The sequence below is a fragment of the Erpetoichthys calabaricus genome, chromosome 16 (assembly GCF_900747795.2).
Source record: "Erpetoichthys calabaricus chromosome 16, fErpCal1.3, whole genome shotgun sequence".
Classification (NCBI taxonomy): Eukaryota; Metazoa; Chordata; class Cladistia; order Polypteriformes; family Polypteridae; genus Erpetoichthys; species Erpetoichthys calabaricus.
In genome coordinates, this window is record NC_041409.2 from 90,153,038 (window position 1) to 90,166,164 (window position 13,127).

A 13,127-nucleotide genomic window follows, 5' to 3' on the forward strand; every position below is an offset into this window, starting at 1 on the left:
TTGAAATTGTAGAGCAGAGGAGTACATCAAGGACAAATGTGTCCTTGTCCCCAAACATCATGGAGGGCACTGTAGTTGGAATAAATAAGGAATCAAGAGTGTTGCTGATACAAGTGGAATGGGAACTCATACGGCATACGGGACAGGAACCGAAAACTGTGCAGTAGACTTTACATTATAAGGTTGCCAGTTCAGTGTCCTCCGGTGGCCCTGAGCATGTCACTTAGCCCTCCATCTGCAACTTGTAAGTCCCCTTAGAACTACAACAGTAATTGTGCTTTATGTATCCAGGGCTAGAATGGTTTATTCATACAACATAGGAAAATATATATAAGAATAACACTTGTACTGCATTTTAACCTAAACTTGTACAGTAAGTTGTCTCATATTAAGGTGTCAACCAGATATACAATAATAACAGATCTATGCTACACAGCATACGAGATTGAGAACATACTGTACATTTATTACAGATAAGAAGAGAATATGATGCTAATGTGATGGAGAAGAAGCGGACGCTCATTTAGTGTGACAGGACATCAATCAGATTTTAGTAACACTGCACATGGGACACAAATCAATAATTATACGTATCACGATGGGATTGCACATTTGGGAAATGAATACAAGCAGCAGAGTAAGAATTGAGATTAATACAGCGGGTCGCACTGTTACTTATGCCAACGGAAGAGCAACAGACGGTACAGTCGATTGTGCGGCAGGGAACTTAAACCACAAGTTTGACCGTTCAGGTCTCATCTTTGACTGCGTGACCCCAAGCAAGTCACTTAGCCTGCTATACTCCATCTGTATATATATATAAAAAAAAAAAAAGTATGAAAGCTATTGAACTTGTAAGTCGCCGCTAATAAGGGCACCATCCAGCTCTACTGTACAATAATCATTGTGCTTTATATACAGTATAAGGGGGGCTGGAAGTTGTCAGTCAGTCATTATCCAACCCGTTATATCCTAACTACAGGGTCACGGGGGGTCTGCTGGAGCCAATCCCAGCCAACACAGGGCGCAAGGCAGGAAACAAACCTCGGGCAGGGTGCCAGCCCACCACAGGGCACACACACCCACAAGGGACAATTTCATCCATCCATCCATCCATTTTCCAACCCGCTGAATCCAAACACAGGGTCACGGGGGGTCTGCTGGAGCCAATCCCAGCCAACACAGGGCGCAAAGGCAGGAAACAAACCCCGGGCAGGGTGCCAGCCCACCACAGGGCACACACAAACACATACCAAGCACACACTAGGGACCTGCATGTCTTTGGACTGTGGGACAGACACGGGGAGGACATGCAAACTCCACGCACGAAGGGCCCAGGAAGCGAACCCAGGTCTCCTTACTACCGCTACCCACTGCGCCACCGTGCCGCCCGGCTGGAAGTTGTGCTAGTGCTTATTCAGAAAGCACATGAAATGATTCTGACTTGAAAGGAAAGAAGAGAAACCCCTTTGTCCTGATGGGAAATCCATCACAATGTTGTAACACTACACCGTGGAGAAGGTTTGTAAATTATATTTATCATGATAATATAACGCACACTACATTTAACATATTCTACACACTGCATGGCTCAATAATAATAATAATAATATTTCATTACATTTATATAGCGCTTTTCTCAGTACTCAAAGCGCTATCCACACAGGGAGGAGCTGGGAAGCAAACCCACAATCTTCCACAGTCTCCTTACTGCAAAGCAGCAGCAATAGTTGATCATTATACTGTACTTTCTAAGTGTGTGTAAGAAAATTGTATTAATGTAAATGAAAAGTGGAAAAAGACTGGGCACTGATATTCACCTTGACAGGGCGGAACATCATAATAATACATACTTGCCATGGGAAAAAAGTGACACTAGCGTTTACTGGGATATGTCATCTCATTATAGCAATGTATGCTAAAAGAATTCACATTAACTGCATTGTAGACAGAATAAGAACTGATAACTGATTTATCATGATAGGACAACGCATTATTGTGGCGTATACTGCGCGGGACGAGAACTGATACTGATAATTATGACAGACGGGAAAGTGAATGATAGAAGAACTTCTACTGAATGATAGTGTACACTATCAAACTGTAATGGATTACATTCAAAATGAAAATAATCACACAGATATTTATTAATAGGATATAACACTATAGTAATAAATACTATATATACTGGATAAGAATCGATCTGTTCTGCTGTGCTGTGATGCATAAAATGATACCGGTCTTAATTAGAGATAGGAAAACAAATAATATAATGTAAATGTTATAGGGGGTAAAAATATATATATACAGTAATCCCTCACTACTTCGCGGTTCACTTTTCACGGATTCACGACTTCGCGGATTTTATATGCAAGCATATCTAAATATATAACGCGGATTTTTCGCTGCTTCGCGGGTTTCTGCGGACAATGGGTCTTTTTACTTCTGGTATTTGCTTCCTCAGTTGCTTTGCCCAGTTGATTTCATACAAGAGACGCTATTGGCGGATGGCTGAGAAGCTACCCAATCAGAGCACGCAGTTAAGTTCCTGTGTGCTGCTGATTGGCTCAGCGACGGAGTGCTGCATTAACCAGGAAGTCTCATCTCACTCATTCAGCATTACCGTGCTCCTGCTACTGCATTCAGGGGATTATCACCTTCATCATCATCATTTTTACTGCGCAGCATATTCATCACCATCATCACGTCATACGTGTACTTCGCTATACAGTAAGTGTAAACTTATCTACTGATTTCATATTGCTTAGCAGTTGTCCCTGTTATTAATAGAGTAAAGGGTGGGTTGTAAACAATACAGGGAGGGTTTAAAAACGTCCAAATACACGTTAAATAATTAAATAAATATGGTGTCCCTACTTCGCGGAAATTCAGTTATCACGGTCGGCCTTGGAACCTATCTCCCGCGATAAGTGAGGGATTACTGTACTGATAACTGCCATAACTGTGCATTATAACCTGATAATTTATACTATGTACAGAATAAAAAGGGACAGCAATATCTGATATTCACTGCGTTAGAACATTGCACTGTAGTAATGTGTATTATTACAAGGAAAAGAATTGAAAAAAGCTAATACAGATGGCGTAAGGTACTGACCCTAAAATGTACTACAGACAGGACAGGAATACACTACTGTATTAGTCAGATATGAAATACTGTAATAAATAAGGAGGCAAACAGAAAGAAGTGGTACACATACGGAAATACTAGTGGCATATGCCACAGAAAAACATTCTCTGTATAAAGAACTCAACGAGAAGTGCAGCAAAGTGACGCCTTCCATTGGCTAACTGAACAGATTATAATATCCAAGCTGTCGAGGTGGCTCAGGTAAGATGTACAGGGAGATTCACTCAAAAGATGCCCCAAATATTCTGTTGTAACGCCCGCTCGGATGAAGCAATCTGAACCAAAAAAAAATCCGCTCTATACCTTGACGTACATGTAATCGATTGCATTACATACGATGCTGGAAATGGTTTCCGTTTTCTGCCAGACACATTTCGACACGGCTCCCCATGTTCCTGAACATATCGGCAAGCGTCACGGGGGGAATAGCAGGAATTTCACGTTGGATGCTTTCCTTCAGATCTTCCACAGTACCAGGCTTGTTCCGATAGACTTTTCCTTTTGAGCAGATCCCAAAGGAAGAAGTCTGGTGGTGTCAGATCTGGTGACCGTGGTGGCCAAAGCCCCTGTTGCCGAAGGAGGACTCCAGTTCTGCCATGCTCCTTGCCGATGTGTGACACATTGCTCCATTTTGCTGGAAGTAACCTTCTGTTAACTCACAATCATCCAGTTGATTCTGACGTCGCTTAAATGAATTGGTGACTCGACAGGTTCGCACCATGAAGGCGCGCTGCTCAATACTGTACACCACCATCCCGATGAGAAGTCGAGTGAGCGAGTGAAGGGGTACGGGCGGTACGCACCAAGAAGTTGCAAATGGAGGTTAAACATCACGACGGCTGTCTAGCGCCTACCGCAGGGGCATCCCAGCTTGTTTGAAGCTCCATATACTGAGGAGCACAGTGCACGTTGTTTCGTTCAGATTGCTTCATCCCAGCGAGAGTTATTAACAGAATATTCAGGGCCTCTTTTGAGTGAATCTCTCTGTAATAGTTCTATGAATCTTTAACATCGACGATAAGCCACTTAAACTTTTGTTTCTTTCCTATGGTACTGCATATATAAACACAGGGAACTCCAGCTTCTGTACTACAAGAAGAAGGAGTCTGAGTTGCCTTGAAAGCCTGCACATTGTAATCCGTCCAGTTTGCCAACAGAAGGCGTCATTTTGCTTCACTTCTCATTGCATCCATAATGGCCAACACGGTACATCACCCGACTATAAAGAACTCAGAAATGATTGAAAAATCAACATAAAATGGAAAAGTTACACGACAAGTTCTGTATAAATAGAATGGCAGAGATTCTTGCTTACTAAAGACGTGGGCACGTTTGTCTCGGTAGGAGTCAATTGGCTTCCAGAGCTTATCCTGAACAAATGTCTGCTATACAGTAAGTCAGGACGACACCTTGGACCGGAGGCTGGTATGTTGTGGTGCATCCCTACACTTAGATGGGCAATAGAGGTTGATCTGTGTAGCCAAGCAGTAGAACATAAGAGAAGAATGCCAGCACCTTACAGAATGGACCCTGGGAAAAACCAGATGCCAGGACTCCGGGCACTACTGACTTCAATGAGAGCAAAAATCAGGAAAAAAAACATCAGCAAAAGCAACTGGTGAAGGAAACAACTGACATATACGTAACAACATCACTACATATATACAGTAAAACTGTCCAATAAATACTTCGCTTCTGTATTAATAAATCCACATATCTCGACAACTTCATGACAAAATAAAATAACACTTTTAAAATAGAGTAAAATAAAATCACCGTGCAAGGAATTGAGTTTAGTTTCTCGCATTTGCTTAATGGTGTGAGCTGTGTTCTCTTTGTTGCGAGTCAGTCTTGTGTAGTAAATGTGCAAAGTAGTTCCTAATTGAGGACACAGGATCAGAGAGCAGCTATGGCGATGGTAAACTTGCTTAGCTAGCAGACATTGTTCTGATTGTATTACAGGTGACAGCAGCCTTCGCAATGAAGCAATCTTGTTCGTCTTCTCCAGGTGCAGATGTTCAGGATCTCTTGCTACAGCTGACTTCAACAAAGTTGACACTCTGCAAGGTTTAAACAGATGTGAAACAGTTAATATGCTGAAAATATGGGGCATCTTCTGACCTCCTGGCTCAAATGGTGACTACCTGAGTGTGTAAGGGAGAAAGAAAAAAACATTATTAACTGAATGATTATAAGTATTTAACTCACAATACCAAGGACTGTATTTTGTATTAATTATGCTGCAGAGAGCTATGTGATTTTTACTTCTATATGACTTGTTCTTCATTTAGGTAGAAAAAGAATTAAGCTTGTGCACAGAATAAGGGATTAACTTGCATTCTTTTATGAGAAAATGCTGACCTCTTGATACTAACAGAACACCCTGTGATATTATAAATCAATGTGATAGTTTTCTGAATTCTTGCTTAAAACTATAAGAAACATGTCCCTTATGGATTAATAAATAAGGATTTATTAATCTAACCAGACAAAATCTAATGAAGATATTAAAGCTATAAGAATGTAATTTCTTTATAACTAATGTAGTGAACTATAAGAAACTGCTTTTAAACTGTCTTGTGTGTGTGCATGCGCTGATAAGGGCATATTTCTTAGGAATGCAAGTTGATAACTCTTTATTTTGGTAAGAAACTCTGTGCACTCCTGCATGTAACAAATCAGGATGTAACCGTAACTTACAGCAATCTATGTATGACCTCAAAATTAACTGCCATGTTTTTTTTCTTTGGCTAATGAACAAGCTAGGTAATAAAATAAGGGGAATTTCTTCTTTTAGGAGACTGTCTGATCTGACCAGTCAGTGGCACTGAGCCATGGGGGGGGCGACATTCCCTTTAACTCACCAAGAATAAAGAAATTGGCTTTTTACTTTAAATTGGCGTTTGTCTTCCGTTGTTTTCGACTTCGGCGTCCACATAAGGAAGAAAGAAACGACTCCCCAGATCTGAGTGAGACGTCATTGTGTTTGCGTGGCCACTTTCAATTTTTCAGGCAGACCTCCCACGTCTACTGAGATGTGCAGGTTAAGTCGAAATTTATGACTAAATTGTGAGAATGTACGTAAGTGGGCCCTGTGATCAACTGACACCCTGTCCAGGGCCGTTTCCTGCCTTGCACCCACTCCGACCTGGATGTGCTTTGCCTCCTACAACTTGAATTGGATTAAGCAGGTTTGAAGATATGACATTATATTATTGAAATAAGGAAACTGGATTAGCTTTGATAAAATAACTAAAAGGGAGATGCTTTTGATCTTAATACAGGGTGAGCAAAAAAGCAGTACCACATCTCAAATGTTTATTCTACAAAAACGCTATAAGATAAAATAAATTTCCTTATGACACATAATAGAATTTTTTCACTGTGTTTTAAAAATGATGTCTTCAAGGTGGTGGCCATCATTAGCGATACACTCTTCAAGACGATTTCTGAACGCTCACTTGACTCGTTCAGCCATTTTGTGGAAAATAGCATCCTTGAGGGCTTCAAGGTGTTGAGGTCGGTGCGTGTATCCCTTCGACTTCGAGAAATCGCACAGAGTGAGATCAGGCGAGCATGAAGGCCACTCGACATCACCACACAGGCAGACCATCTCCTGCAAAACGTGCGTGGATCTCGGCGCCGTATGAGCTGTTGCTCCATTCTGTTGACACCAGGCATCCACCACATCCATTTCTTCCAGTTCTCCAGCATTTCAATGTAACGTTCTAAAGTGCCGGTGACCGTTGCTCCCCCCTCCTCAAACAAGTAAGGGCCTACAATGCCAAAATGTGCAACGGCGCACCAAACTGTAACACGTGTGCAGGGGACTCTGATGAAGTTCACGAGGGTTGGTTTCAGCCCAATAGCGAAAGTTTTGCTTATTAACACAACCATTCAAATGGAAACGTGTCTCTTCACTGCACATGACTATAGCATCTCGATGAACAGTTTGCAGAATGTCCGCTCACAACTCTCTACAGCTCTCCCAGTCTCTCTCAGCGAGTTCCTGCACTACCATCATTTTGTATGGATGGAAATTAAGGTCCTCATGAAAAATCAGAGACGTGTTGGAAATGCGTAAGGGAGAAGTGCGCTGAACGTCTAGGAGACTGCAACATTGATGCCGTTACAGCTTGGATGTTTTCAGGCGTTCATACAGTCCGAGGACGGCCTGGAGATTTTCTGTTCAATGTTGTACCCGTCTGTTTAAATTTAGCCACCGACCGAAGAATTGTTTTACGATTTGGGACGTCACCGTTAGGAGGGCGCATTGCATAGTGATGATGGATTCGTTGTTTTTGAAGAACGCTTCGACAGCAAAAGCACAGTGCACACCGGACCAAGGCATGTTAGGGACTGAAAACTACAAGGGATCGCCTGTCAAAGGACCCCCCACCCCAACACACTTGGCTGCCTCTACCTCACACAATGACCTTCAGAAATGGCGGACTTCATTTTGGCTCGCCCTGTATTTGAAAAAAACAACTAAAAGTAACAGGCTATGGGCTTTAATATTTAAATACTGAAGTTGGAATAAATATTAAATATTACAAATAACAAGAAGGCAAAACTGGTGTCACTAAAATTGAAAAAAAAAATAAACAGGATAAGCTAAATTCTGCAAATATTGAAATAATGTAAAGGTTATAATGACTATTATTTTAAATAAATATATGGAACAGCTGCCTGCTATACTAAAACAATTAAAGAGATGGATATTGGTTTGAACATTTACAGTTCGGTCCATGAGTATTTGGAGAGTGACACAATTTTCATAATTTTGGCTCCTTACACCACCACAATGGATTGGAAATGAAGAAATGACTAAATGATTGCTGTGTAGACTTTCAGCATTAATTCCAAGGTTTAACAGAAATATCATCATATGAGCCATTTAGGAACGACAGCACATGGTCCCCTCATTTTCAGAGGCTCAAAAGTATTTGGACAATTAACTGACACGCTATCCCACAGCCAGGTGTGAGCAGGTCCCTCATTATTTCATTAACTATTAAGAAGGTAGAAGGTCTGAAGTTGATTCCAAGTGTAGAATATGCATTTGGAAGCTGTCACTGTGAACTCTCAATATGAGGCCCAAAAAGCTGACCATACAAGTAAAAATAGGCCATCACTAGGCTGAGAAAACAAAACAAACCAATCAGAGAGAAGCAGAAACACCAGGAGTGGTCAAATCAAACATCTGATACATTCAGAAAGATAAGGAACACACTTGTGAGCTCAGCAACACCAGAAGACCCAGACGACCATGGAAGACAACAGTGCTGGATGAGCACAGAATTCTTTCCTTTTGTGAACAAAAAAACAATTCATGACACTTCGCCAAACCAAAACCACTCTCTGGGAGGTAAGCCTATCATTGCCAAAGTCTACAATCAAGAGAAGACTTCACAGAAGTAAAGACTGAAGGGTTTACCACGAAGTGCAAACCATTGGTAATCCTCAAGCATGAGAAAGACAGATTAGACTTTGCCAGAACATACTTTTAAGAAGCCAGCCCAGTTCTTCAACAGTTTCCTTTGGACAAATCAAAATGTATCAGAATGATGAATAGAGATGAGCGTGGAGAAGGGAAGGAATGGCTCATGATCTGTAGAGTACCACATCATCTCTGAAACGTGGTGGAGGCAGTGTTACGGCCTGATTATGCATGGCTGCCAATGGACGTTAGTCACTGGTGTTTACTGATGATATGACCTGCTGGCAGAAGAAGCAGGGTGAACTCTGAATTGTACAGTGCGCTATACTGTCTGCTCAGATTCAGACAAATGCTGTAAAACTAACAGGACAAAGCTTTGCAGTACAGAAGGACGATGAACCAAAACACTCTGCAAAAGAGAACCAAGTGCTTTGAAGGCAAACAAGTGGAATATTCTTCAATGGCCAAGTCAATGAACTGAACATGCAGTTGACTTGCTGAAGACAGAAAGTCCAACAAACAAGAAGCACCAGAAGAGAGCGTGCGTAGATAGATAGATAGATAGATAGATAGATAGATAGATAGATAGATAGATAGATAGATAGATAGATAGATAGATAGATAGATAGATAGATAGATAGATAGATAGATAGATAGATAGATAGATAGATAGATAGATAGATAGATAGATAGATAGTGATATTCACATACTACAGCAGCACCTTACTGATACAAAAAAACAATATTAAATTAAAGAGTGATAACAATGCAGGTATACAGACAGACAATAACTTTGTATAATGTTAACGTTTACCCCCCCGGATGGAATTGAAGAGTCGCATAGTGTGGTGGAGGAACGATCTCCTCAGTCTGTCAGTGGAGCAGGACGGTGACAGCAGTCTGTCGTTGAAGCTGCTCTTCTGTCTGGAGATGATCCTGTTTAGTGGATGCAGTGGATTTTCCATAATTGATAGGAGCCTGCTGAGCGCCCATCGCTCTGCCACAGATGTCAAACTGTCCAGCTCCATGCCAACAATAGAGCCTGCCTTCCTCACCAGTTTGTCCAGGCGTGAGGCGTCTTTCTTCTTAATGCTGCCTCCCCAGCACACCACTGCGTAGAAGAGGGCGCTCACCACAACCGTCTGATAGAACATCTGCAGCATCTTATTGCAGATGTTGAATGACGCCAGCCTTCTAAGGAAGTATAACTGGCTCTGTCCTCTCTTACACAGAGCATCAGTAATGGCAGTCCAGTCCAGTTTATCATCCAGCTGCACTCCCAGATATTTAAAGGTCTGCACTCTCTGCACACAGTCACCTTTGATGATCACGGGGTCCATGAGGGGTCTGGTCCTCCTAAAATCCACCACCAGCTCCTTGGTTTTGCTGGTGTTCAGGTGTAGGTGGTTTGAGTCGCACCATTTAACAAAGTCCTTGATTAGGTTCCTATACTCCTCCTCCTGCCCACTCCTGATGCAGCCCACGATAGCAGTGTCATCAGTGAACTAAAAGGCCTGTCAAAGCATCACTAGGGTGGAAACCCAACACTTGGTGGTGGCCAGGAGGTCAGACTTCAGGCAGTCATTGACTGTGAAGGATTTGCAATCAACTATTCAAAATGATCGTAATATTCATGAATATGTTTGTTTGTCCAAATACTTTTCAGCCCCTGAAAATGGGGGGACCATAAATATAAAAATGTCTGTCTTTTCTAAACTGCTCAAATGACATTTTTTGTTAAACCCCTTCACTTAAAGCTGAAAGTCTACACCTCAGTCACACCCTGATTGCTTCATTTCAAATCCTCTGTGGTGGTGCACAGAACCAAAATTATGAAAATTGTATCACTGTCCAAATACTTACGGGGCTAACTGTATATTGTGAAAAAGTGCTAGTGTCTCGTCCATTACAACAATGGAACAAGGAGGGGAAAAAGGCGTTAATATTATGAACAATGAAAAGAATGGAGCCAGTGTTTGTAATATTTATTTACATACATGAGACGAGTATTAACATAATGAAACCAGCAGGCACCTGACAGCAATTTATATGACGGCATTTATATACAGCATGCCAATTCCCCCAGTGTCCTCACCTGATCCCTGCACATGTGCGCTTGCAGAAGGAATTCTGTCACTTCTTCATTTCCTGCAGACCTGGCCTGCAAATCAACAAATAAATTCACGGTTTATAATTCAAAAATGGTTTAATGTTGCACCCAAGGAAGGTATATACACGCATTCTCAGCGCTTCTTGCCTCTTCATGGGTGCCTGCCCTTTCTTGTTTGCTTATCATAAGTTGGTGTAATGTCATCCATTGAGTCAAATGCCCAGGCCTACAGATAAAATGTTTGTCTGATTGCAGTGACAATACTTCTTTCCCCCCCAATTCTTAAAATTCCTTCTCAACTGTTTACTCATTCTTTCACAAGCATGCGCACAAGTAGGTGGGGACTTTTGCCAAATACCTTAATTCAGGTAAAACTTGCCAAGGCCTCCTGTGCAGGTTTGCTTTCTAGATCTGACCTTTCTATTTTACTGGTCAGATCTTCATTGTTTATTTGGCAAAGTCCCTTACAAGCCAGATTAGCTGGCAACAATTTCAATGACTGCTCACAAAATAACATTTATTGAACAAATTATGCTTGCAGGTCATTCTTAGTAATCCAGCTATATACAGTGGGTACAGAAAGTATTCAGACCCCCTTCAATTTTTTACTCTTTGTCATATTGCAGCCATTTGCTAAAATCATTTAAATTAATTTTTTCCCTCATTAATGTACACACAGCACCCCATATTGACAGACAAAAAAAAGAATTTTTGAAATTGTTGCAGATTTATTAAAAAAGAAAAACTGAAATATCACATGGTCCTAAGTATTCAGACCCTTTGCTCAGTATTTAGTAGAAGCACCCTTTTGAGCTAATACAGCCATGAGTCTTCTTGGGAAAGATGCAACAAGTTTTTCACACCTGAATTTGAGGATCCTCTGCCATTCCTCCTTGCAGATCCTCTCCAGTTCTGTCAGGTTGGATGGTAAACGTTGGTGGACAGCCATTTTTAGGTCTCTCCAGAGATGCTCAATTGGGTTTAAGTCAGGGCTCTGGCTGGGCCATTCAAGAACAGTTACAGAGTTGTTGTGAAGCCACTCCTTCGTTATTTTAGCTGTGTGCTTAGGGTCATTGTCTTGTTGGAAGGTAAACCTTCGGCCCAGTCTGAGGTCCTTAGCACTCTGGAGAAGGTTTTTGTCCAGGATATCCCTGTACTTGGCCGCATTCATCTTTCCCTCGATTGCAACCAGTCGTCCTGTCCCTGCAGCTGAAAAACACCCCCACAGCATGATGCTGCCACCGCCATGCTTCACTGTGGGGACTGTATTGGACAAGTGATGAGCAGTGCCTGGTTGTCTCCACACATACCGCTTAGAATTAAGGCCAACTCCCGCATGGAGTTTGCTAAAAGACACCTGAAGGACTCTGAGATGGTGAGAAATAAGATTCTCTGGTCTGATGAGACCAAGATAGAACTTTTTGGCCTTAATTCTAAGCTGTATTAGCTCAAAAGGGTGCTTCTGCTAAATACTGAGCAAAGGGTCTGAATACTTAGGACCATGTGATATTTCAGTTTTTCTTTTTTAATAAACCTGCAACAATTTCAAAAATTCTTTTTTTTGTCTGTCAATATGGGGTGCTGTGTGTACATTAATGAGGGAAAAAATTAATTTAAATGATTTTAGCAAATGGCTGCAATATGACAAAGAGTGAAAAATTGAAGGGGGTCTGAATACTTTCTGTACCCACTGTAAGTATTTAAACCAGGCTGCTGCGATCAGCTCACCAGACAGTGTGGCCACCATTGACTAACGTGTTTGACTACAAAGCACAACAACAGTTAGTGCACCCCTGACTTACACTGAGACCCTTCTCTGGTAACACTGTGCAGACATGGGATATTTAATTCTGAAGGGCACTATATTCAAATCAAAAGTGTGCACCTTCAATCAGCATCAGTCACTGTCATTTGGGAAAAACACTTGACCAGAATCGGCTGTTTGATGAGGAAAAAATTAATTTAAATTGTACGAAAAAAAGTGAGAGGACTTGAATACTTTTTGAGTGCATGTTATTTACACCTGTCACTAAACAACATTACAGCAGGAGATGTTAAGAAAAAGTGTCGGAACAAAAAGAAAACGCAAAAACTACATGAATAAAACATCCCTTCAAGAGTCTGTTAGCTAACCGATGTGCTGCCATGTTATTTTAATATCCCACCTTTACGATCACTTGGAGGCTCTCCTCGTTCAGTCTCTCGAGAGCCCCGATCAGAACCCCAGATAGGAGTCAATGTAGGCTCTTGAGAGACTGAGTGAGGGGTCCGAGTGTCTGGGCTTGTGAGGGTCCTGATAAAAACCAACATTCAGGCCTCTAATGACCTCTTGGGCACGGCCATCAGCAGTGTGTCTGTCTGTGGAGAGAGTGTCGACCTCGTCGAGAGGTTTATGACATTCATGTCTCTGGTGACTCTTCCTATGA

General features: G+C 41.6%; 1 protein-coding gene across 1 annotated transcript in view; it reads right to left on the reverse strand.

Annotated features, from left to right (window-relative positions):
- Window positions 1-3,154: 3,154 nt before the first annotated feature.
- aspg (asparaginase homolog (S. cerevisiae)) overlaps window positions 3,155-13,127 on the reverse strand; it is a 158,554-nt gene continuing 148,581 nt past the window's right edge. The window contains exons 16-17 of the mRNA XM_028821645.2: window positions 10,687-10,752; window positions 3,155-5,211 (exon numbers count right to left, since the gene is read on the reverse strand). Of these exons, the coding sequence (XP_028677478.1) occupies window positions 5,170-5,211; window positions 10,687-10,752 (108 nt within the window). The 3' untranslated portion in view covers window positions 3,155-5,169. The remainder of the gene's footprint in view (window positions 5,212-10,686; window positions 10,753-13,127) is intronic.